Source organism: Brassica rapa, chromosome A02, assembly GCF_000309985.2.
Source record: "Brassica rapa cultivar Chiifu-401-42 chromosome A02, CAAS_Brap_v3.01, whole genome shotgun sequence".
Taxonomy (NCBI): Eukaryota; Viridiplantae; Streptophyta; class Magnoliopsida; order Brassicales; family Brassicaceae; genus Brassica; species Brassica rapa.
The window spans coordinates 23,706,563-23,732,109 of record NC_024796.2 but is presented as its reverse complement, the minus strand read 5'-3'; the positions used below and the strand labels follow the sequence as shown (position 1 = coordinate 23,732,109).

Genomic DNA, 25,547 nt, shown 5'->3' with positions numbered 1-25,547 from the left:
AATTAATATATAAGGGATTGTTTTAGATCTTAAACTTCAAAACTTCAAATTTAGAATTTTAAGCAAAACTTTAAATTTGAAGTTTCATTTTTTTATTTGCATCTTGGTCCTTAGAATTAATTATACATCACATTTATGATTCTTAAGTATTTTCTCATTTATCGTTTTAATCTTTAAAATTGTTTTATATCTTAAATATTTCAAATTTATTTTTATAAATTTAAACTTTACACATAAAATTAAATAATTTTTTTAAAAAAAATATTATAATATTTTAAAACTAGAATTAGACAACAAGAATATTACAAATGAAACTTAATAATTTTTAAAAAGATACATCAAGACATAATTATTATACAAATTTAAATATTCCAAAAACACTAATAGTCTAGTAAATTTCCTCAGAAACTTTTAAAAATATTGTCCAAACAAATTTTGTCTAACCGAATATGGAGCATGACGAAAATAATTTTATGTAATAGTGTGGTATTTTTCTTGTAGTTTAATATTTAATTATGTATTTCTATTTATAATTTTATATTTTAGTGTAAATTTTTATTAATTAATATTCCTATAATATTTTAATATATGTGCTAGTTATTTATAAAAGTTTTATGAATTTATATTAATTATGACAAATATAAGAACCATAGTGTAAATTAAAAATAATTTTAAAATTAAATTTGAAGTTTTGCATTTGAATAAAAACAACTTGAAACTTCAAATATAGAGTTTTGCAAACTCTAAAATAAAGGGGGTGACTGGAAGTAGCTGTAGATTTGAATAGACTTAGGGCATGACTGGTTCAAACGCAGCGGTTGCGGTTGCGGCTGTGGGCGCTTGTGGATGCAGGTGGTTGCGGTTTCTAGCGGTTTTAAGAGATTTGTACGACTGGTTCTGCGGTTAGAAATTGGTGCGTTTGCGGGATACTTATGACTGGTTAACTACCAAATACATCAGCGGTTAAATAATAAATTAACAATATTTACATTTTATATAATTATAAAAATATCAAAAATCATAATATTATAATAAATATGTAAATTATATTTTTCCAAAAATTTTTAAATTATAGAAAATATTTTTATTTAAAATTTTATAATATTAATGAAAATATAATAGATATATTTTAGTATTTTTATAATTCCATTTTAAAAAAAAAATGATTGAATATTTTTATTTTTGTATTCATATGATTTTTTAAAAAAAAAGAAAAAAAAAGTTATCCTCCTGTAACCGCCCGCAACCGCAAACGCTAGCTGGAACCAGCTTTTGATTTTAAGAGGTTTAGAGCGGTTTGAAGCGAATTGTAACGGTTTGTATGATTGTTTCGAAACGCTGTCAACCGCTATCAACCGCAAAAGTTGCGTTTGCGGAAAAACCAGTCAAGCTCTTAATGACTTAAAAATAAATTTTCTAAAGCAAAAAATAAGTGCTCTAGATTTATTGCTTTCCATCGATAAAAAAAAATAAAAATACAAATTTTGTTGCTTTAAAAAATCTTTATAAAACATGATTGGTGAAAATTTATACTTTAGAAATAATTTGGGCTGTAAAAAGATCTTACATCACTTCTAAAGCATTTGCCAATCAACACCATCTTCACAAACTACCACGCCACTTGCCGCTCTTTCTTTCACACAATTTTCTTTCCTTCTCTCTTCCCACTTTTTTTTTCTCTCACACTATTGGTAATGTATTCATTATTTTTATGACTAGAGACTCATCTAAAGTACTGCATCACTAACGATGCTCTAAGTAACCAAATTTTGAATGAAAATTAAGAATATAATGCTAATTTGATGTTATTAAGTAACTAACATTTACTCTACATTTTGTGGGTTATATGATGCACGGGGACGGCATATTGTTGACGTCTCGCGTACCAGCGGCGTTTCAGAGACGGGGACGGCGCGGGGACGGTGTGGGGACGTTTCCGAAACGTTTCAGAGAGGCTGGGGACGGCAAAGGTTTCTGGGGACGACATGGTTAGGTTTTGGAAACGTTTCCGAAACGTTTCGGATGTATAGTCGGCATAATTTTGTAAAAGTTTGATTATTTACTTTTTCATACTCTTTTTATTTGGATAACAATTGAAAAAAAAAGGAAACACGTCTTGTATAATACAATTAGGGTTATAAACTTTTAATCCAAGCTCTTGTTCTTTATCTTTCTCACATCCAAACATCTAAGAAAAACATAGTAAGCATATCACAAACTCTGGTTTTGGTTTTTTAATTCTCACGTAAAAGAAAGTCTTAGACAATATTAATATTAGATAGTATTTGGTTTGTTTCATGTACGTAAATATGTGTTTTTTGGTTTGTACGTAAAAGAAGCGTATTAGACTTTTTTTATGTTTATGTTTCTTACGTGTGTGTGTTGTTTATATAATACAAGCTTCTCACAATTTTTTTTCCAGGTTATGACTTCTCAAGGAGCAAGTGATAATGTTGACAATGCTTCTGAAGAAGCTCCATTATGGAACTACGTCACTAAATTAGAGAAATCAGGAGCAAAAGGAGGCACTTGGAAATTTAAGTGTAATATTTGCAATGAAGATCGACAAGGCTCGTATTCCAGAATTAGAGCTCATCTACTTGGAATTAAAAACCAAGGTATTGCTATATGTAAGAAAGCAACAAGGAGTCAAAAATCTGACATGCAGAAGTTGGAAGATGAGTTTGAGAAGAAGAAAAACGAGAGTGGTTCTCGAGCGCTTCCTTTACCTTGTGAAAATAATGAAACGAATGCTTCAAAGAAAAGAAAGTCTGCTGATTCTGCAATTGTTAGATCTTTTGGTGTTGAAGTCAGGAATCAACTGGATCAAGAAATTGCAAGAATGTTCTACAGTGGAGGTGTACCGTTTAACCTTGCAAGAAACCCACATTATCATAGGTCTTACCAGTTTGCTGCTGAAAACAAGATTGATGGTTATGTGCCTCCTGGTTACAATAAGCTTAGAACTACGCTGCTTCAGAAAGAGAGAAACAACGTTGAAAGATTATTGGTTCCATTTAAGTCAACATGGAAAGAAAGAGGGGTCACGATTGTGTCAGATGGTTGGAGCGATCCTACTAGAAAACCTTTGATTAATTTCATTGCTACTTCTGGAAGTGGTCCTATATTCCTCAAGGCTGTGAACTGTTTTGGAGAAGTGAAAGATAGATTCTTCATCTCTGGTCTGATGAAAGAGGTTATCAATGAAGTGGGTCATCAAAACGTTGTGCAAATCATCACTGATAATGCAGCAAATTGTAAGGCTGCTGGAGAGATTATTGAGAGTACGTTTCCTCATATTTATTGGACACCATGTGTGGTTCACACCCTCAATCTTGCTTTGAAGAACATTTGTGCAGCAAAGAATGTGGAGAAGAATGCTTCAACATACGAAGAATGCAATTGGATAACTGATGTTCATGGAGATGCACTTGCAGTAAAACATTTCATCATGAACCACAACATGAGACTAGCTATCTTTAGTAAGTTCTCTCCTCTTAAATTGCTTGCAGTTGCTGATACACGTTTTGCCTCTATCATTGTGATGCTTAAGAGATTGAAGCTTGTCAAAAGAGGCCTTGAAGCTATGGTCATAAGTGAGGAGTGGTCTACTTATAGAGAAGATGATGTGGGGAAAGCAACTTTTGTGAAGGCCAAGATTCTTAGTGATGATTGGTGGGAACAAGTGTCATACATTATTGATTTCACAAGACCAATATATGAGATGATAAGGTTTTGTGACACTGACAAACCATGTCTTCATTTGGTATATGAGATGTGGGATTCCATGATTGAGAAGGTGAAGTCTGAGATCTATAAGAAAGAAAAACGTCCATTGATTGAAGTTAGCTCTTTCTACACGGTTGTTCATGAGATTTTAGTGGATCGTTGGACAAAAAACAACACTCCTCTGCATTGTCTAGCTCACTCTTTAAATCCAAGGTAATTGATTTTAAAATATATATTTTTTTACTTTTTTGTTTCATTGCCTCATATAAGACATCTTTTTCATTGTAGATTCTATAGTGATGAATGGCTAAGTGAAGATTCTACAAGACTTGGTCCACATAGAGATCCAGATGTCTCAAGTGAGAGAATGAAGTGTTTTAGAAGATTGTTTCCGAGTATCGATGATCATCTTAAGGTTATGGATGAATATGCTTTATTCTCCATGAGAACTGGTCCTTTTGAGGATTTAACATGCATTTCGGTGACGTTTACTATGGAACCCAAAAAATGGTGGGCTAACTTTGGTGCTCAAACTCCTTTCCTACAGACTTTGGCTTTTAAGTTGCTTGGTCAGCCTAGTTCATCTTCATGTGCTGAGCGTAACTGGAGTACTTACTCATTCATTCATTCACTTAGAAGGAATAAGTTGAATCCAAGTCGAGCTCAAGATCTAGTTTTTATCCACAACAATTTACGTTTCTTATCAAGGAACTCCGACCAATACGAAGAAGCAAAAACAAAGATGTGGGATGTTGGTGGAGATGATTTTGATTCTATGGAAGATATGGGATATTTGGAGTTTGCAAGTCTTTCACTAGATGAGCCAGAATTGGAGAATGGATTGATCGATGATTAGTTTATTTTTTATTTTACTTAAGATATTATAGTGATGTTTTATTTTATTTTAGATATTATTATGGTGTTTTATTTTATATGAGATTTATGCTTTGGTTTTAATATTTATATATCCACATTTTTATATATACACATATATATATAGACGTACCCATGCCGTACCCGTATCCATAAATTTTAGATCTAGCCGTTTCCCGTCCCCGCTCCCGTCCCCGTATCTGTCCCCGTATCCGTCCCGGTGCAACAGAACTCACCGTTATACTCTTTCCATTTGCAAGTATCTGGTGAAAGAAAAGAGAGTGGATGACATAATAACAAAATCACATCTCATTTTATGATACTAAAAAAATATTTTAATTTTATAAAACAGAATAAAATATTTGTATCCGTGCGTGATATAATATGCATACCCTGGTTGGATCCGTCACTGCATGTCGTTTGTACTGCACCAAAAGTTATATTTGAAGCTTCAACGGTAGAGGTCAGGCAAACACTTCTGGAACCGAATGGCTTCTGCAGACTATTGCCATTGTCTCAAAGAATTTTAACGCTTCTGCATCATTTTGAAGAATGGTCTATTTTCCATGTCTCTGGTCCCAAAAATAGAGTAGCGACAGCTATAGCAGAGAGTGTGGTATCAGGTGCTCGTACACAATCATATGTCGCGTCTGGGGGGCCCCGATGGCTTGATCAGATGATTCAGCAAGAGAGGGGAGTCTAGGCTCCATTCATCGCTGTGTCAGGGAGGAACTTATATGCATACTTATTCCTTTCTTTTGTCTACATTAAGTTTGCTGTGGTACCTACTGGTATCTGTATTTGTTTCCAGCATTTTTCTTATTATTTCTTTTGTTTCGGGCATGTCCCAAACTCTATAGCTTGGTCCGTTTGGCCCTATCATCTAATGAAGAACTTTTCAGTGTTAAAAAAAAAAGCAATATCAATATCTAAGCGACAGAGGGACTTGGTCTAGTTTGGACAAAATATTTTGACAGTAAGCTAATCAATAATATGATCTCAATATTCAATACATATCCAAGCTTTTTCAAACTATATGGCAATGTAGATTACAGACAGTCTCAACAGAAACTCTAGATTGCAAATAGATTTCTCTTTGTCTACAATATACTGGTGATAAGCACTCAACTGTATATGATTGATTATCATAGAGAACACAGAATCGATTCACCAAATTTACTATCTCAGATGAAATCAACTTCTCCAAACTGAAGAACACACTCTTTAGAAACGCCTATTTGCAGAGAATAATCTCTAATAATCTATTACTTATGTGATATCAACTGATAATCATCAATGATGACAAAAATATCTATTTATACTGTTGTTTTAATACAACCAACTATCAAAGCCATATCTTTGTAATTTCTATCCCTGCATTTTAACTGAAGGTCTGATATATTTTTTTAAAAGAGACGAAATTTTTTGAATAGATAAAAAGTGGAAATGACAGATTTAGTTTAAGAAAATGAAGAGCACTTAACAGAATTACACAAATCGCCAAAGAAGAATCAAAGACATAATCTGGAAAGGCTTAAGACTGACTACTTCTGCCTCTTGTAGATCTTAGCCAAGAAGGATTTGAGCACTGCTTGGATAGCTTTACTTTTGTGAGCCTCAATCACTCCAGTCAGCTTCTCGTAGCTTTTGCTCTCATACTCCTTGAACACTCCCTATCATGTTCATAAACATCATCAAAATTAGAATAGCACAAACATATTTTAGTTGTGTAAGGTTCCAACTAGTTTCAAACCTCAAGGTCAAGCTCTTTGTAAAGCTCCTTCACTTTAGCAACGTTTGATGGGTCTGGTTTACCGTAGTTCTCCTACAATAGAAGACCAAAACTCTCTTTCACGTTCCAAAATGCAAAACCTTTTGTTGAAAAAAAAAAACAATAAGGTTCTTACATATAATATCTCAGTTTGTTCTTTGCTGCAGCGTTCCAATGCCTTTACCACCAACCAGGAGCATTTAAAGTCTTCTATATCCGTTCCTATCTGCATTATCAAACGTTACAATATGCTTGCATCAAGTGAGCACACTAATACAGCCAAACAAGTCCGAAAAAAACAAACCTTGCCAAGTGTCTCTGGATCAGCAAAACAATCCAGATAATCATCCTGCAAAAAGAACAAGAACTTTCAAGCTCCTGGCATTAGCCTAACAAATAGCTCTCATGAATGCATAGAAGCAAAACTACCTGCACTTGGAAGTAGATTCCCATGTCAACAAGAACATTCTTCACATCAATATGGTTTTCCAAGTCCTCTCCCGCCATAAGTAACGCACAAGCAACCTTAAAAGTAGTCAAACAAAGCTCGTTACAGAAACATCTAAAAAAATAATACAGTCTATAGAATGAGTACAAGAATATTTCTACTCACAGGGAGATAAAATGAGTAATAAGCCGTTTTGTATTGGACAATACGCCGGTGGCTGCATGTTGGAAAACCATTTCAATAACTCAGAAAACATATTGCTTTTCATATTCAAATATTTTTGAAACGCACACACACTTCGACTCACATTGGCAATGAGTACTTGGCCAAATCCTTTTCGCCTTCAAAGGTGGTGATCAGATCAATCATCTGGCCGCAAGCTGTTTGCATCTCTACCTAAAATATATATTAAAAAAAAAAGAATAGACTAGGATAATAAATTAATTAACAATGCTTCAGCTCAGTGTAAAAAGAGTGTAGACAGATTATTACCTCATTAAAGAGATCAACGAGGTCAACATAGTAAGGCTTTCCCCTGAAATGCTTCTTGAGGATCCTGTGGATGTGATTGCGAAGTAAGATCCCGTCGTTGATGGCAACCATACCAACCTGAGGAACTCTGAACCAGCAAGGTTGTCCACGTCGAGTGACAGAGTTATCCATAATGTCATCAAGCACAAGGAAATAAGCTTGAAGCTGAAACACAACACAACAACAAGAGATTAAGACAGGAGGGTGTCTAATCTAGCTAGAGATTCAAGAAAGGTTGAACCTTTAACATACCCATTCGATGCACCAACCAAGAGCACACGAGAGAAAAACCTCTTCCTCGGTCAAATCCTCACCTTCCTTCAAAAGCTTGAAGCTGTCCACGACAGAGAGACCACGATTCAGCTTCCCTCCAGGTACATTGTAATCCAACATCTACAAACAAAGACAGAATCAAGATATGGATCTGAGCAAGAGGATCTGAGCATCTAAAAAGAGTTACCTTTTCGACCCAGAGACGTGATTCTTCGGTGAATTCGAAGGAAGGGTCGTGAAGGAGGTCGGATTTGAGGGTGGAGTAGACGTTGAGGAAGGTTGACTTGAGATCCGCCATTGAAGAGGAGGAGGAGGAAAGGTGCGTACTTTGGATACGACGATAGAGACTGGATCCACGAGGAGGCCTGAGATGTAAATGCTGCACAGCCTTTATTGTGATTCTCAGATTCCTACAACAACCACTCACACTCATTTAGCTTTCTTCCCCAAAATACCCTTTCCTCTTTCTTCTTATTTACGACCTGTGCCATCTACTTTCCCCTAGACAGTCGGAGTTGTTGTTCTCCAACTCCCCACTTTAACACTTGACTTGTCAAGGCAAAACCAGTGCACCCAATAATAATTTTCTAATTTTAATTTAATTAAGAAAGAGGCTGAGGGAAGCCCATATGATAATGGGCCTTTTCAGATGCCACGGCGTCGTGTTTGGTCGGGGCATGTTTTGGTCACTTGGAGGACTAAGCGAGCTGGGAATTTTACTTTATACATGCATGTTCCGCGTCGTTTGATCCGGTGCAAGGCGGGTGTGGATCGATAGATTTAAAAAAATTTAATTTGCGGATAAATGTATGGCGGGAAAATGTAAGAGATCGAAAGAGGAAGGAGGTGTTTGTGGTTACAGTGATCTGTGGGAGAGAAACACCACAAAAATTCAAGTGTAAAAAAATGTAAGAATCTGTGTCTGACCACTAAGGCCCTGTCCGTTTGTACATCTGGAAGATGCATCCAGATAGTCCATCTAGATGTTTTATCCCGATGCTCTATCTGGGTGTTGTTCGTTTCTTCATTTCGTCCATCCATCCAGATGAATCATCTAAATGCAACTATGTTCGTTTGCTTTTCATTTTTTAACTTCCATCTCCATCGAGGTGGACTTGTTAATAAAATGACTAAAATATATTTTTTTACGTTTCGGCGGAAAAATAGTATTTTTACGGTTTTTGAGGAAATGTGTTTTTCGCGAAAAAGTGCATTTTATGGTTTTGGCGAAAAAATATGTTTTATGGGTTTGGCGGAAAAATACGTTTTTGCGGTTTGGACGGAAAAAGTGTGTTTTGAAGTTTTGGCGGGAAAATATTTTTTTCACGATTTTAGGGGGAAATGTTGTTTTTTGCGATTTTGGTGGGAAAAGTTTTTTCGCGATTTTGGCGGGAAAAACATTTTTCCGGTTTTGGCGGAAAAATACGTTTTTCCGGTTTTGGCGGGAAAATGCGTTGTTCCGACTTTGGCGGAAAATGCATTTTCCGGTTTTGGCAGGAAAATATGTTTTCCGATTTTGGCGGGAAAATGCGTTTTCCGGTTTTGGCGGGAAAATGCTTTTTTGGTTTTGGCAGGAAAATTTCGTTTTCCGGTTTTGTCGGAAAAATTGTGTTTTCCGATTTTGGCGAGAAAATGTGTTTTTCCGGTTTTGGCAGGAAAATACATTTTTCCGGTTTTAGCGGGAAAATACATTTTACCGGTTTTGGCGAGAATGCTTTTTGCGGTTTTGGCCGGAAAATGCTTTTTGGAGTTTTGGTGGGAATATGCGTTTTTCCGGTTTTGGCGGGAAAATGCATTTTTTTGTTTTGACGAGAAAATGTGTTTTTTTTGTTTTGGACGAAAATTGCGGTTTTACTGGTTTAGCCGAAAAATGTGTTTTTATGAAAATGTGTGTTTTAACTTTTTTTACGGAAAAACGTATCTTGCAGTTTTGGCGGGAAAGTGTGTTTTTTAGTTTTTGCGAGAAAATACATTTTTGGGTTATAGTGGAAAAATGTATAAGCAAAAAAATAGAATTTACGGTTTGAAAATAATATTTTGATTTTAAAAGGTCATTTTTGTCATTTATCATTTTAGACTGAAATAGATGCATCTGCATCCAGATGCACCATCAAGACTCACCTTCATTTGGGTGAGAATTTGATATGAGTTTTTAAAAATTCAGCTGGGTGATCCATCTGGATGTAACATTATAATGCACAAAACGAACATCAATTTGCATTTTCACCCAGATGGATCACATGGATGAGCAAACGAAGAGGGCCTAAATGTCTGGCAAAAACTGGCTGAAACAGTCTCTAAAATTAGAAAAAACTTGATCAGAAGCAGTAGAACCATTCTAGGGCAAGCCATGGATAAGTGTTTTATTTTTACTTTTCTTGCTGACGATGGAGTGAATAATTGTACACATGAACTTTTTAGCAAATACTTTACACAAACTACTACTTTCTTAAAATGGAGAGTTTGACTTCAAAACATAATCAGATTCTTCAGGGGCATTATTTGCTACTTTTTCTGTATTTGTGAGGATACTGTCATTTAATTAAATGGGATCAAAATTTTATCTTAGCTGGAAACCTTAAGTAAAGATTACTAGCATGAGAAACTATCTTCACATAACTCATCATTGGGCCTCCATAACATTTCTAGCATGAGATAAGGTCAATTTCTTAAACTGTGTGTCACCTCCATTGATGGACCATGTATGCTATTAGATTTGCTGTTCCCATAAGTACAAAGAAGTTTTGAAGGTTCAACTAGAGATTAGCAGAATGAAAACAGATTATGTGAGCTTGTTTGTAATATTTGTTTGAGCTTTGACCTGTGTCAACAATGGCAGGGACATTAATTAAACTTATCCATTGCCATATTAATATTAATCCTCTTCTTATTTTAATTTTTCAGATACCTTATTGAAATCTTAAACGAAGAATGACATACTAATTAAATGTTGTTATTCATAGTTTTACTGTCGGATACTGCAGTTTAAGTTTGTTACAAGCACTTTCCGTGTAATGCTTTTGCCACTGCCTTTGATGCCGCATAAGAAGGAGGCGGCTTCTTACTTCAGGCAGTGGCGATTCCATGACATCTGACTTAACTAGTAATGGATATGGAGCTTGAGCTGGTGAAAGAAGCATTGGATTTGCGAAAAGTAAGAGCTCACCGGTTCTAAACAGACCCATCTCTCTGTAGCATTGGTTCTATGCAATCAAATATGATTGCAGATTGTCTCAAAAAAACTTTAAAGAAGCAAGAGTGAGAAGAGGAGAGACTCTTTGTTTTACTTCTGTATCTTGCAGTGGTTGTTGGGAAGTCAGTGATGATACCATCAATCTTAGCCCTCTGGACAAGGAAGTCTATCTCAACCATTGAATCCGAGAAAAGATCAAGCGGTTGAATTACAAATTCGTTGCTAAATTTCTCTACGAACACACGAACCCCACTTGCTTTCAGTCTTGAAACTACATCCGTCTTCTTAAGCCTGACAAGCCCTCCTCCATTGTAGGGTAAATCCAAGTTCATACTGATGATAATAGTGCCTGTGAAACTCATGATGTCTCTGATTGCAGAATCTGTGACATTATGGATGTCTTCATCCACTCTATACACCAGTTGGCCAGGTAACATTATCATCTTGTCGTTAAACGCGATTAAGACAGACTTATCAGTAGACTGGAAAAATATTGCTATTCATGAAGTTGTTAGGCCTTCTTGAGTAGCTTGGCTCTGCGTTTTATTTAGCACAACATCTACCACATTGATTCTTGATGTTCAGCTAAATACACTGCATTCTAAGAAAACATAAAATTGTATTTCAAGAAAAGATTCATGTGATGTTCAGCTAAAATGTCAGCCTAATCGACTAATCGGACTAGACTAAATGATTTTTCAGAACGATATTGTTAAAAAATCGGTCTAGGCATCCGCTTAATCAATAATCCCATATAAAACGCCGAAGAAGCTCTAAAGATTTCTTGAACATTGGTTCTATATATAGTTAGTGTGTATTAAAAACTCAAAAAGACATTAAATATTCAAATATTATCCAAATATTATCCAAATCTAGCCAAATTCCTCATATGTGTAGACACTTTTTTTATAAAGCAGTGTACATGTGAATATTTGTTTTTTTTAATGAAATTTTAAATTTATTGATAGTGGTAAAAGAATAGGCATTTTACATGTGTGAAGAAAAACAAAGCTAAATTACTGTAAGAGCTAAAGCATGATTAAAAGACTTATTGCCTATGTTATTTGTATAAAGACGTCCAAATACTCATGTCGTTACTTCGAACCATCGCCTCATGAGTCCCTCCAGTTTACTTCCATACCAATATCCCAATGATGAGATTCTGTTTCTCAAGGTTTTATCAATCTGATGAGCAAGCTGCTCCATCGGTATCCAAGCTCTCCCATGTCTCCTTGCATTTCTTTCTCACCATATATGATAGACTGTCATCTGAAATGCCATTCTCTCCAATACTTTATCCAGTCTAGAAACCCGACCACTATGCATCCTGTCAAGCGTGTCCTGCCAGTCCGGGGTAATGCGAGAACCCAACAATCTTCCAGTTACACGAACCCAAACCATATAGCTATAGAGACAAGCAAAAAATAGATGATCTCTAGTTTCATTCTTCTCCCCACAAAGCAAACAATCTTTCTGCATTCCCCACATCCTCATATGTTCTCCAGTTGACAAACGATTTTTGATCGCGAGCCAAGTGATGAAAGAATACCTTGGGACAGCCTGCGAAAACCATACCACATTGCTCCAAGCTACCTTTTCACGTCTGTCTCTGATCTGCTCCCAAGTCCTACTGTCCGAGAAACAGCTCTGGTAGTCATCTTGCACATGTTTCCATAAAACAATATCTGGCCCAGATTCATTCACAGGTACAGGTTGTCTCAATATTCCAAGATAATGTGTGCCCTGCGCTCCGGTAATATCAATAAGCTTCCATACCTTCATCCAGTTGTCAGTCCAGAAGTATGTCGATTCACCATTTCAAACTTCATGGCGCATGAACTGATAAGCAACACCACGGAGCCTCAGCAATTTTCTCCAAATCCAGGACCCCTGAGAATTTTCCCTCACGTCCCAAAAGAAACTATGTCGCAACAGATATTCCTGAATCCATGATTTCCAGAGAGAGTGACCTGTAAAAAGTCGCCATATAAGGCTTAAGGCAAACACCCGAGTAGTATCTCTAAGCCTTCTCAGTCCCAAGCCACCTTCATCCTTAGGACAACACAAATCAGCCCATGCAACTTTTGCGCTGTGGGTTTGAGTGACCGTTCCGGACTAGAGAAAAGCACTACAGAGACCCTCGATCGTATCTAAGCAGCCTATAGGAAGTATGAATGCAGAGCTCCAGAAATTCACGATACTGTAAATAACTGTTTTAATTAACTGCAGCCTACCTGCATACGAGACATTCTTATTAGCCCAAGAAAGCAACCGTGTCCTTACTTTGTCAATCAGAGGTTCATAATCTTGTTTTGTTAGAGCCTTTGTTGTTAATGGAAGTCCTAGATAACAAATTGGTAAAGTACCAACTCCTATCCCTTTCTCAGCCGCTGCATTCAAAATTTCACTCCCACAACCACCTGAGATGAATATCGATGACTTGGTAGCATTGATGTGAAGGCCAGAGTACTGAGCAAATCGACTCAACACTTCCAATATCCCCCGTCAAAACGAAAACACATAAATACAGTGTAAGAACATAATGACAAATCATGTTTAGAAAAATGAAAGAAACTCTTTGTCTCTAACCACTCAGTGTCTGCCAAGAACTTTCTGAAACAGTGTGTAAAATAAAGAATTGGATCAGAATCAGGAAAAACATTCTAGGGAACACCATGTTCATGAATATTTTCTCAGTGTTTTGGTGTTTAATTTCTGCTGAAGATGGGAGTAAAGTAGTGAACTTAAGTGTGGCTAAGAGATGGTTAGCCATAATCTTTCTTTTGGGTCAAAGTTTAGCAATAATTTACACAATCACTACTTCCGTCGAATAGAAACTGTAGCTAGAAAAGGTAATCAGATTCATCAGTAGCATTAACTTCACTTTGTTTCTAAATTTGTGAAAATTATGTCGCTTTTTGTGGTAGGTAAATTGAGCCAAAGAACTTACCTAACGAGTGACTAACTTGTCAATCTGCAGGTTAAAGAATCTTACAGCATGGAAATCCAATCTGTCTCATTGAACATGATAAAACCATAATGTGCCATAAGGCCTTGATCATTTCTCTATAGAATCTTGAACTTCTCTAAGGTTATATTCATAGAAATAGGTTCCGGTTTTTTTTTTAAAAAAAAATTCAAGTTCTTGATAAATGTTTATGGTCTTTAAAATTTCAGATTTGGTCTTGCACATCATCTAATTTTTGTATTCGTAATGTTAGGTGTTGGTTGTAAGGTTGTTGTGATGTGTGGTTCAACTGAAAGAGAACCAATAATTGTCGGAAAACCATATAATTCCGTGAAGGACTTCTAGCTACAAAAGCATGCAAACATGAAAGCCAACCATGTCTTATTTCATTAGCGTGAAGTAAGCAGGGGCAAAGCTAGGTTAGAAACAATGGGTGCACGTGCACCCACTATATTTTACATGTTTAGTGTTTTACGTAGGACATATAAGTTAAACGTAGCTAAGTTGGACGTGATGCACCCATAGTTTTTTACCAACCTGAGTTCAATCTTCCTTCTGCTCTACTTTTTCACTATTTTTATCACTTTTAATTTATGTTATTTGTTTTGCACCCAGTCAAAATAAAGTCTCGCTTCGCCCCTGGAAGTAAGTATTGCATGGTGTGTGTCTGTGTAATAAAGAAGTGTCCTTTAATTTCTTGTGTTGCAGATTGAAACAGAAACGCCAGTGCATGGTTGGTTATAGGTAAGCTAGATATGGATATCTTGTACTTGGCCAAAATGTTGGCTGCAAAACACTCCTGGTCGATTACTACTGACTGGAATATTCTTTTTTTTAGTTAGCCAAAACAAGCCAATGACTATATGTAAACAATGTTTTAGTGAACTCACACTTGGCTTTGTGTGATGCCTATTGATAAAAGAAACTAATTTTTTTAAAAGATAGTCATTATCGAGGAACACAAATCTCTTGAGTTTTGAGAGATTTAAAAATGGTTCCAATCCAAACTGCATGTGATGCGATTGTCATCGAATATTCCGCTAACTGCAAAAAGTTTAAAACTAATGATAATGAACTGGTTTCATCCTCATGTTTTTGTCTGTTTCTGTGTCTGTAACTAAAAGTACAATATAGCTAGAAGAAACAATGGTAATATCATCACATGGTATGAAATTTCTCATGTAACCAACCAAATAAAGTTTCAAAGTGAATGGGAACATTATGAGGGAAGTGAGTACAAATCTTTATTTGCTTTTGGCATGCCTTGTTCCTCCTTTTTTTCTTCTTTTTTTTTTTTTTTTTTTTTTTTGTCACTGAATTTTCATTAATAAAATAGAAAGGGAATGGGCCTAAAACGGTGGCCCAATTCCAGGATCCATTACACAAACAAAGAAGAAGAAAGAGCCTTTTTGGCTATTGAATCAGCAATCTTGTTCTGCGATCGGGGGTGAAAGAAGAACTCGATTGATGCAAAACCAAAGGAGATCGAAAGGATGTCACAGACGATGCCGATGATTTCTTTTGACTGGAGTTTGCCGGAGATTGCTCGGAGGAGCGTTGAACTGTCGGTGAAAACCCTAAGGTTGGTGAAACCAAGAGAAGACGCCATGCAGAGAGCCGATCGCATCGCAACCGCTTCCGCAATAAGTGGAGACCCTATGAGATCCTGACTCCCAGAGCCATGAATTGGGGTTTGGAGAGATGAACTTGAGAAGATCCAGCCGAGACCTGCCTTTTTCCTTGTCTTGTCCCACGCCGCATCCGTTGAGCAACTAATGGCGTCATCAGAGAGGAGCGATCGAGAAGCTTGTGCCTCACTACCTCCTACTCCATCGGGTACTCTGTTAGTCTTCTTTGGTTCTCCTTGTGCCAATGACCATTCCTTTGCCAATCTCAGTCCTTTTACGGCTGTTTCCTCAGGTGATAGGCTTCGGTTCTCAAAAATTAGAATATTTCGTGAAGTCCAGATAGCCCAGAGGACCCAAGGCAAGATGTTGTGAGCTACTCCTGTAGGAGGGAGGCAGACTGCGTTTCTGAAGCGAAAGATGATCTCTTGAATCGAGGAGGAGCCAGCTAGGTGAACTGCTCTCTGTAGGGGGATTAGGTTCCAAACCGAAACCGCAAATGAACAGGTAAAGAAACAATGGAGAGCTGTCTCTGGACTTGAACACCTAGCACAGTTTGTAGCTGATAAGTTTCCTCTAATCTGCAGGTTTACTCCTAGAGGGAGTGCATTCTGAATCAAAGCCCAGAGAAAGGCTCTCATTTTCGGTGAAAAATCCCCGGACCAAACGTCCTTAATCCAGTGAAACTCTGTAACTGGGGGTGGAGGTGTAGAGTTTTGTGGCGAGGTAGAAGCAGTGAAGTACCCTGACTTCGTCGAGTACACCCCGGAGTTAGTTGCACGCCAAATGAAGGAGTCCTCTGCTCCTCTCAAGCTTGGTTGCAAGCAGAGAATCTTGTCCGCAAAAGCCGGTAACAAGCCTTCAATCCTTCGCTTATTCCATTTCATATCCGTAGTGAGTAGGTCTGCTACTGTTAGATCAAGTGTCGCTTCTGTTATAGGACCCATAGGCTTTATATTTTCTTTGAGTGAGATCCAAGAGTCTTGCCACACCCTTGTCGTTTGACCATTACCTATAGCTCTCCCTAGGTTCGTTTTCAATAGGTCCCTTCCATGGAGAATGCTTCTCCACCCATGTGAACAGTTTTGGTTAGATTCCACCTCTAGGAAGGACTTTCTATGGCAATACTTTCCCATCAGTATACGAGCCAACAGACTGTTAGGTACCGTGATGATTCGCCATGCTAGTTTAGCTAGGAGAGCTTGATTGAAGCGTTGAATATCTTTGAGACCCAATCCACCTAGGGCCTTTGGCTTAGTCATCTTATCCCAAGCAACCCAACATATTTTCCTTTTACCATCGTTCCCATCCCACCAAAACCTCGTCAAAACTGACTGAATTCTTTTGCAAAGACTCACAGGGAGGAGGAAACAGGACATCGTATACGTAGGTATAGCACTGAGGATTGATTGGAGCATGGTTAACTTGCCAGCCCTGGAGAGGCGTTTCGTTGACCAGCTGATTGCCTTTTGTCTGATGCGATCCACTATGGAAGTGAACAAGTCCCTTTTTCTTCTGCCAAAATGCTCAGGTAAGCCTAGGTACTTACCCAAACCTCCTTCTTTTGGAATTCCCAATATTGACTTCGCATTTTCTCTGATCGTAGGTGATGTTTTACTTGAGAAGGTGATGGAGATCTTCGCCTTGTTGATTTTCTGCCCAGATACTCTCTCGTACTCCTGAAGAATACTCATCAACGTCTCACAACTCTTCTGATTCGCTTGGGTAAAGAACATGGTGTCATCTGCAAAAAGCAGATGATTCACCCTTGGGCTTCCTCGAGCAACTCTCACTCCCTGTAACGCTCCAGATCGACTCGCATTCTTGCACATACCAGAGAGGACCTCACTGCAGAGGATGAAGACATAAGGAGAGAGGGGATCCCCCTGCCTTATTCCTCGGTAAGGAATCACATTCCCGTAGACAGTATCATTAATCAAGTAGGAATAGGAAACAGTAGCTATACACTGCATCATCCATCGAGTCCATATAGGACTGAAACCCAATCTTCCTAGGACTTGATCAATGAAACTCCACTCTAGCCTATCGTAGGCCTTAGACATGTCTGTCTTCACTGCCATAGTGCAATTCTTTTCTGCTTTTGAGGCTTTTAGAAAGTGGAGTAACTCGTGTGTTATTAGGACGTTGTCTGCAATGGCTCTTCCAGGGATGAAAGCCGACTGATTCTCTGAGATGATAGAGCTTAGAACCGTCTTTAGTCTGAGAGACAGTAGCTTCGATATAATTTTGTAATAGATGTTACAGAGGGCTATTGGTCTGTAGTCCTCAACCTTTGCTGCTCCTTGGATTTTAGGAATTAATCTCACATGTGTCATATTGACATCAGGTGCCAGATTTCCAGAGATGAAGAACATTTGGATTTCCTTGATGACTGCTGGTCCAACTACCTCCCAATTTGAGTGGAAGAAAGCTGCAGAGAAACCGTCAGGACCTGGCGCCTTGTCAGCGTGGATCGTAAAGGTGGCCATCTTAATCTCTTGTGCTTGTGGGATCTCTGTTAGTTTCTCATTATGAGCGTCTGTAATACAGGGTCGGAGAGCCTCTGCTATCGTTTGGCTTCCATCGTAGTCTATTGACTTGAAAAGATCCGTGTAGTAGGAAGCTATGACCTCCGCTATTTGTTCCTCTTCATAAACAGGTCGCCCTTCCTTATTCTCTATAACAGACATTCTATTTTTTGCTGATCTTCCTTTCGAAACTGCATGGAAATAACCAGTATTCGAATCACCAAGGGACAGCCAGAGCTGCCTGCTTCTTTGCTTCCAGAACTCCTCTTCCTTCTGATAGAGATGGAGGATTCTGACGTTGAGTTCGTGGATTAGATCGTCATCAGGTACAGGATTAGCCAGCGCTGAATCTAATCTTTCTTTTACTTCTTCCATCGCCTTTTGACTGTTCTCATGAAAAGCTTTGCTCCATTTGCAGATAGCGTGACGGCACAAGGAGAGTCTGTCTTCTACTGGTAAGTCCACTGACCTCCTTTTTTTCTTCTTCTTCTCAAAAGTCATTAACGCTTACAAGACCTACTAATTTTCCCTCTAATTGAAAAATAAGGTTACCTCTAATTGTCTACAAAAACATAAGGGATCCATCATCATTATAATTATAAACAAATTTGAAGTCCTTCTTAAGAAGTAAAACATTTATAATCATTCAACTTTCTTTTTCTTTATTTCTTGCGGCATTAACTTCCTCCTCACACTCCTTTTTTACTTCCTTTTTGTATACGATATACGGATATTGAAAATTGATGCAACTAAAGCCCCTCATTTAATTTCATAAAAAAGACAAAATATAAAAGAAGCCAAATGTATTATAGCTTTTATTAGCAAGTCTTGTTTGTTTGGGACTGGATCCTCCTCTCTCCGGGTTCTTGTCGGGTGCTTCCGGCTACATTACCAAAACACTAGTGAAGTTCAAGTGATCAAACTTGCATGCAATTCTAACAGCAACTACCTTTCTGTGTCTCTTCTTCGAATCTCCTATGCGTCAGTCCACACCCAAGGTATCTCCTTCCTTCCTTCTTCTTCTTCTTCTTCTAGGTATACGAGTGGAAGCACCAAGTTTAGTGGCCACCTTGATTTCATGGGGAGTGGCAAGAGCAGGGGAAACACAAGCAGTGACGTGAGCGATGAGAGTAGTTGCAGCAGCTTTAGTAGTAGCACTGTCAAAAGTCAGATAACAACTAGCATGTAGATTCATTGACTATTGACACCAAGGACCAGGAGAAGAAGACATCAGGCTTTGCCAGCAGCGTCAAAACCAGCTCCGCCTCTGCTAAAATGAGTGATGGCAAGACGAGTGGAAGTTCCAAGTTTAGTGGCCACCTTGATCTCGGGAAACAGACAGACACTGTTCAATGTGGTGGGTCAGCCTCTACGGTTCCCGGAAACACCCGCGGTGAGTTTTGCAGCGAGAGACCTCATCAAAGGCCTGCTCATGAAGGAGCCCCAGCAGCGGCTGGGGTTCAAAAGAGGAGCCACTGAGGTTAAGCAGCACCCGTTCTTCGAAGGTGTGAACTGGGCTTTGATTAGGTGTGCTACTCCACCAGAGATCCCAAAGCCAGTTGAGCTGGAGAGTGGACCTTTGAATGTTGCAGAGTCGCCATTGGGCCAGAAGACAGCAGAGCAGGTTTGGTTCTGAATGCTGAGAAAGGCTCTGATAACTATTTGGAATTTGATTTCTTCTAGCGGTTAAGGTTAGAGATATGGTACTCTATTCTTACTTTAAAGACAATGTGGAGCAAGATGATCAAGTGTTTGTTTTCTCTATGCTTTTTTAGTTACCTCAGTTAGTATTTATCAAAGTTATTTTGTGTTCCTTCTATTCAACCAAACTCAAACCATAACAAATATATAATAATCTTCCATTGTCTCTCATTCCATTAACTGTTAGTTTTGGGCTTACTGAAAAAGCAAATGCAAGCAAAAGGGTCATTGGATTGATCTTTCTTCAGCCGCTGCTGTTTTGGAGACTTGGAGGGAGTTCTCTCCTGCACTTTTGGGGACTTGGAGGGGACTCTCTCCATCACTGTCTCCTCCATCTTTATCTCTTTTCCTTGGCATATCACCTTAACCTCGCACAGTTCTGCTGCAGTGCTCCTCATTATCTGTTCAGGAACACTGTTTCCTCTTGTCGAATTTGCTTTCCTACAATAATAAACAGACAGAGAGAAGACTGTCCTGTCATCTGACAACTAAAAGAATAGTGGCCAATGATGATGTGTATATATAGATACCTTGCACTAGACTTATCGATCCCAAGAACAAGCTTCTTAATGTGAAGAATAGTGATGAGGTCTTGTAAAGCCTTTGCCACCGAGTCACTCTCCACCAGTATTGTCTCCACCTTCACCTGTATTTTGCATGTGTTACTTCACTATCTTGATACACTCTTAATCAAATACCAAGAGAGAAAGAGATGGGACCTTAGAAGCAGAGCAGGCATGAATGAACTTGTTCAACAGAGTTCTTCTCTTCTCCCTTTCCTGAGACATAAAGGTTTCAAGTTGTTCTTGACTCGCTTGCTCCCTCGTTAGCCTCCCCACTACACAAACATCATACATACATACACTTGAGTTCCGGTTTCATCAAAGATAAGAAGTGGTAAGAGGGTGACATATACAGACAAGGATAAGGGATGGAGCGAGTCTCAGGGAAGACGTGGATGAGGTAAAGAAGAGTAGAAGAAGAAGAAGTGATGAGATTGTCAAGAGCCCAACGCAATGCCTCCATGCTAGAGTCTCCTTTACCAACTCCAACATAAACGTTGTCCTCTCCGTTCATGGACACTGTTCCACTGTTGCTCCCTTCAAACTGAATCTCTCTCACCGTCTCCAGCCCTCCTCTCCTTCCATCTTCTTCTCCCTCCTCTTCTATCTCATTGTTCATCTTCTTCTTCCTCGTTGACTTTTTACCTCTTGGTTTTGCTTCAAACCTTCTGACTTTCCTTTAAATTTATATGCAATCTTACATGTGTTTTGTGGAATGTACCACTTGATTATTTTTTGCCGTGTGAGTTTTGTGAAAACCTGAAGTTTTCAAGACATTGTACTTTTGACATAGCATGACAAGTTCCATATTACAAGTTTTATCAACACGTATGTGTTTGGAAACTATTTCTTTAACTAAATTTGCATCATCCAAGCTTAGAAAAATAGTTTATCTTGGTCAAGAATATGAAATTGTGTATGGGTCAACGTACTTTGTTCATTGTTTATTGGCAACTGCTGCACGAATATCCGAATCCACAGCAGGAATCTTTATATATAATAATCCAAAGTCAAAACACATAACTTTCTTTGCCGCAGTTACAAACAAGAAAGATGCAAACCTTATACATTAACAGCAGCTATTGAAGTTTGATGCTTTCTCTCTAGGAATCATTCCCATGTTTTATGTTAGGCTTGAAAGTTCAGCCCTTGAAGATCATTTTGACCCAAAGATTGTTAAGTTTCGGACAATGTTTGACCAGTTTTGTACTTGTTTTTTATAGCCTAGGCCCAAACATAAATCTGGAGAGAAGTGACCCACCACCTATGTGTTTCTCGCAGCCCATGATTCATAACTCGCAGTCACATTCAGTGTCTAACTAACACTTTATGGATGAAGAAAGCAATGCAAAGTTAGAGCCGAAGGCCAAAGTTAGTTGTGTCTTTATTCTTGGCTTTTGGTTAGCAAATCACAAGAAATATCTTTTTTTTTTTGTGTGTGAGATAGGCATTGTTTTGCCATACAAGGAAACTAACCCTTGATTAACATATAAAGCAACCCCATTCATGCTAATCTCCACCCCCCTAAACTTTCTTTTTGATAGTATAAAGTATTAACAAATGAAAAAAAGTAACTAAAACGTTTATAAAGAAGACAACTTTAATATAGTTGACTCCGAAAAAGGAGATAACTTTGAATACACCATTTCTTTATCTCCCATCTTTTGATCTTTGCTTTTACCAATAAAAGACAAGGCTCACCAAATCCGCTACGAGTTCATAATAATACAACTCTGATAATCTAAAAAAAGACAAAGTCTTTATCAAAGTAGTTCTGCTCTTAAGTTAAGAGGAGTTTTAATACACTCGTTGTGTTTTAAAAGGTGTATATTTCTGTTGGGAGTTGTCTGTCTCTCCTACCACCTCTTTGACCCTTTAATGATGGACTCCTCATGAGTTTGGTGCAAAGTGACCAAAAGGAAGAGAAAAAAGAGCCGATCTTGGAAACTCTGTCTGGTTGCAGTGGAAGTGAGCAAAAACAATGGGGGTAGTCTCAGAAGAAGCCATTGATGAATTCCTGGAGCTCATAGATCAAGGTCTTACCTTTTCCCTCTTTTACCTCTTTCCCTTTCTGTTCTTATTAGTAATTACTAAACTGGGTAACAATTTGTACCAGTTGAGGAGCCATTGAAGAAAACATTTGAGGTATGTTGTGTTTTTGTCTCTGTCCTTGAAAATGGGTCAACCCCCATTCAACAGATTCTAAAGATTAGATCCGCATTTGCATTACTTATACAGATTCTAGGCGTGAGATTGAGCTAGATTTGTTGGCTTCTTAGTCTTGTTGATTCTGGAGCTTTAACAAAGTAAATGAAACTTATTTGTTAATTTGCAGAATGTCCATCAGGGATACCTGAGGGAGCATTTGAGTCGTTTTCTGAAAGCACGAGACTGGAACGTATGTAAAGCAAAAACAATGGTATGTGATATCTCCCAAACACTTCATTATCTGGTTTGAGTGTGTCTTGGTTTCAGCGTTTTTGTGTGATTCATTTTCAGCTGGTTGAGTGTTTGCGTTGGAGGGTTGATAATGAAATTGACAGTATACTATCTGTGAGTCATTCATCTCCTTATCCTTGCTTTGTGTTGTGTGGCATTATATCAGTGTTTTTGGCTTCCGCAGAAACCCATTGTGCCTAGTGAGTTGTATAGGGGCGTACGGGACTCTCAGCTCATAGGAATGTCAGGTTACACCAGAGAGGTACCCCCCACCCATTGGATTCCTCATTGCCTTCTTTCTGAGCAAAACAAATCTCTTCTTAACTCTTACTTGATGTTGTTACCTTAATTGTTTAGGGCTTGCCTGTCTTTGCTATTGGTGTTGGCCTCAGCACATTCGACAAAGCTTCTGTAAGATGTGCTTCATTGTTTTTTCCTAGTTTTCGCAAGATCAAGTAACAAACATGAATGTGCTTCTTTTCTTCCACATATAGGTTCACTACTATGTCCAATCCCACATCCAAATCAATGAATACAGAGACCGTGTATTACTGGTAAGTACATACCAATTGGCTAAACTTTTCTTTTATTGGTTTCTTTCTTGCTGTAATGTGTAAAACAATGTTACAGCCTTCGATGTCTAAGAAGAACGGACGGCCAATCACCACTTGCGTGAAGGTTTTGGACATGACAGGGTTAAAACTTTCAGCGTTGAGCCAAATTAAGGTATGAATAATGGTACCACCAAGTTATATAATAAGTTCTTGAATTCATCTTCACACCTTTCTTTGTGTTAACATTTTGATGCAGTTAGTGACTATCATATCAAGCATAGATGATCTGAACTACCCAGAGAAGACAAACACGTACTATGTTGTGAACGCTCCATATATATTTTCCGCCTGTTGGAAGGTAAGCCTTTTTGTTTGTAACTCAGGGTGTTAGCTACTTAGCATGTGAATGTGTGTCTTTTATTTTCAAACAAACAGGTTGTAAAACCTCTTTTACAAGAGAGGACGAGGAAGAAGGTTCATGTGTTATCCGGTTGCGGAAGGGATGAATTATTGAAGGTATATATGTGCATATGCTTCCTTATGGTCTTGGTGTGAAATGCAAAGTTTTCTAAAATTTTTTGGTGCTTCTTGTTAGATTATGGACATCACATCCCTCCCACATTTCTGTAGAAGAGGAGGAAGCTCTGGGTCGTCTCACCACACTGAGGGCGTAGACTGTTTTTCTTTTGATCATCCCTTCCATCAACAGCTGTACAACTATGTGAAGCACCATTATGAGACACAGGGACAAGCAGAACCTGCAAAGCAAGGATCATTCCACGTTGGGTTTCCTGAGCCTGAAGCTGAGATAGCCAAAACCATTGAATCGGAACTGCACAAGTTTGAGAACTGCAATGGTCTATGCCAGCCTGCTTATGACAGAAAAGGATGTCCATGAAACACTGTAGGATGATGCCTCTGAGGTAACTTCTTTCAGTGCTAGCAGATCAGATGAGTGAGCTATGTCAAATCTCCCTAGCCATGCAGCTCTAAAGTGAAGAAAATAAAATAAATGTTCTCATGGCTTCATGTATAGTGTTATTTGAGCCTCTGGATAGACATTTGTACCAAATTTATTTTGTGTTTTTGTAAAATGTAAAACAGAGGCCGAAGAAATGCACTTCTCAAACTCCCTAAGCAATCTGAGTGAGTGCTAGTCTATGATCACTGGCTTCAACAAGATACAATAGAGTGTATCAATATTAGTTTGATTTCTAACCCACTACTTTTATTGCATCTCTCTCAAATACAAAGTGAAGCAGTCTCATGAGACGGAATATTAAACCGTATAGTCACGCTTTGCGTTCTGTAACAACATCTATTGGCTTCAGAGTGCTGAATACCCTATTGTCTTCTCCGACCTGGCAACACGTCAACAAGTTGAAGAGTATGTATTCGGAAACTTTAATTGACATGTCATCTCTTGCTTGTTCTAGATGCTATGCTTACCAGAGTTAAAGAAGAAGCTTACATGAACTCAAGAACAAGTGCTGATGCTCCTCCTCCTCCGTTGCATACTGATGCCACTCCATACTTGTTTACAATACAATTTAAAATAAATATATTATGGAAGATGATTTTTTAAAAACTCCATAAATTTAATAAACCATAAATAACCGTTTTAATTGTATGTATTTCCTTGAGCCTCATATAATATTTGAATTGAAATTCTTCATAGATGAAGTTTTTAATTTTCAATATAAATTTATATCTTTTCATGCTATGTGAATTTTTATTTCATAGTTTATTTTCTATTAGTTGAGCTGTGATTTGGTAAATAGTTAATGTGCTTTGTTTTCTAAATCTTCAAACATAATTCTTTTTAAATTTGTGTGCATAGACATAAAACATGAGGTAATAAAACAAAAGGATCATAATACAGTTATTCATATATAATTAAAATTTTAAATTCATACTTTTATCATTTGTTGATGTTATTGTCAAGAACTAAATAATAATTTACTTATGCATTTTGGTTTAGAAATATTATCCATCACAACATATATCTATGTAAAATAAAAGTTTGAATATTCTTCAAATATAAAGTAAGTTAGAAAATATTCCTCTGTTTCTTAATGTTTTTAGAAAGTATCACCTATAATTGTTTACACAGATTTAGAAAATAATTGAATTCATTTATGATTTTATTAGTTACACTTATTTGATCAAAACTATTTGAGATAAATAAAATTATTTTTAAAATTAATATTAAATTGAAAGTAAGTATAACTTTTGCATTGGGATTCTAAAGTAACATTGTCTGTTAACAAGAAAAATGTTAAAATGACATTCTTTCAATTTCTTGAAAGAAGTATCAACTCATATAGATTCTAAAAATCATAAATATTTTA

The 25,547-nt window shown here is 37.6% G+C and overlaps 3 protein-coding genes and 1 long non-coding RNA gene across 6 annotated transcripts; 1 reads left to right on the top strand and 3 right to left on the bottom strand.

The window, feature by feature from the left end:
• Nucleotides 1-31: 31 nt before the first annotated feature.
• On the bottom strand, nucleotides 32-25,547 carry LOC117131673. 3 transcript variants are annotated; one of them, XR_004454844.1, is made up of 4 exons: nucleotides 24,646-25,547; nucleotides 24,493-24,557; nucleotides 4,901-4,910; nucleotides 32-42 (listed from the first exon to the last, which is right to left on the bottom strand). It is a non-coding gene; the product is annotated as an uncharacterized LOC117131673 (long non-coding RNA). The 3 variants fall into 3 exon arrangements; XR_004454845.1 differs by having other exon boundaries at nucleotides 24,668-25,547; XR_004454843.1 differs by lacking the exon at nucleotides 24,646-25,547 and having other exon boundaries at nucleotides 24,493-24,604.
• Nucleotides 6,000-8,129, bottom strand: LOC103853837 (farnesyl pyrophosphate synthase 2). The gene is made up of 10 exons (XM_009130751.3): nucleotides 7,813-8,129; nucleotides 7,605-7,745; nucleotides 7,314-7,517; nucleotides 7,129-7,217; nucleotides 6,987-7,038; nucleotides 6,803-6,898; nucleotides 6,678-6,722; nucleotides 6,510-6,599; nucleotides 6,356-6,427; nucleotides 6,000-6,275 (listed from the first exon to the last, which is right to left on the bottom strand). The coding sequence occupies exons 1-10, from the start codon at nucleotides 8,056-8,058 to the stop codon at nucleotides 6,147-6,149; spliced, it is 1,164 nt and encodes a 387-aa protein (XP_009128999.1). The 5' UTR covers nucleotides 8,059-8,129; the 3' UTR covers nucleotides 6,000-6,146.
• On the bottom strand, nucleotides 9,775-21,561 carry LOC103853836 (U-box domain-containing protein 37). The gene is made up of 5 exons (XM_009130750.3): nucleotides 20,561-21,561; nucleotides 20,360-20,478; nucleotides 20,171-20,286; nucleotides 18,409-20,081; nucleotides 9,775-15,056 (listed from the first exon to the last, which is right to left on the bottom strand). Exons 1-4 carry the CDS (start codon nucleotides 20,820-20,822, stop codon nucleotides 19,817-19,819), a joined length of 762 nt encoding a protein of 253 aa, XP_009128998.1. The 5' UTR covers nucleotides 20,823-21,561; the 3' UTR covers nucleotides 9,775-15,056; nucleotides 18,409-19,816.
• On the top strand, nucleotides 21,994-24,337 carry LOC103853835 (SEC14 cytosolic factor). The gene is made up of 11 exons (XM_009130749.3): nucleotides 21,994-22,239; nucleotides 22,320-22,348; nucleotides 22,539-22,622; nucleotides 22,703-22,756; nucleotides 22,827-22,904; nucleotides 23,000-23,053; nucleotides 23,137-23,196; nucleotides 23,273-23,368; nucleotides 23,453-23,554; nucleotides 23,632-23,712; nucleotides 23,792-24,337. The coding sequence occupies exons 1-11, from the start codon at nucleotides 22,185-22,187 to the stop codon at nucleotides 24,092-24,094; spliced, it is 996 nt and encodes a 331-aa protein (XP_009128997.1). The 5' UTR covers nucleotides 21,994-22,184; the 3' UTR covers nucleotides 24,095-24,337.

Excerpts from the sequence above, each read along its gene's own strand:
- LOC103853836 (XM_009130750.3), bottom strand. The coding sequence starts at position 20,822 with ATGAACAATGAGATAGAAGAGGAGGGAGAAGAAGATGGAAGGAGAGGA. Across the intron at positions 20,479-20,560 it reads TCGCTCCATCCCTTATCCTT|TGGGGAGGCTAACGAGGGAG; the intron begins GTCTGTATATGT and ends ATGTTTGTGTAG. Across the intron at positions 20,287-20,359 it reads ATGCCTGCTCTGCTTCTAAG|GTGAAGGTGGAGACAATACT; the intron begins GTCCCATCTCTT and ends TGCAAAATACAG.
- LOC103853837 (XM_009130751.3), bottom strand. The coding sequence starts at position 8,058 with ATGAGTGTGAGTGGTTGTTGTAGGAATCTGAGAATCACAATAAAGGCT. Across the intron at positions 7,518-7,604 it reads TTGGTTGGTGCATCGAATGG|CTTCAAGCTTATTTCCTTGT; the intron begins GTATGTTAAAGG and ends GTTGTGTTTCAG. Across the intron at positions 6,723-6,802 it reads GAATCTACTTCCAAGTGCAG|GATGATTATCTGGATTGTTT; the intron begins GTAGTTTTGCTT and ends TTCTTTTTGCAG.
- LOC103853835 (XM_009130749.3), top strand. The coding sequence starts at position 22,185 with ATGGGGGTAGTCTCAGAAGAAGCCATTGATGAATTCCTGGAGCTCATA. Across the intron at positions 23,555-23,631 it reads TATTTTCCGCCTGTTGGAAG|GTTGTAAAACCTCTTTTACA; the intron begins GTAAGCCTTTTT and ends TCAAACAAACAG. Across the intron at positions 23,713-23,791 it reads GAAGGGATGAATTATTGAAG|ATTATGGACATCACATCCCT; the intron begins GTATATATGTGC and ends GCTTCTTGTTAG.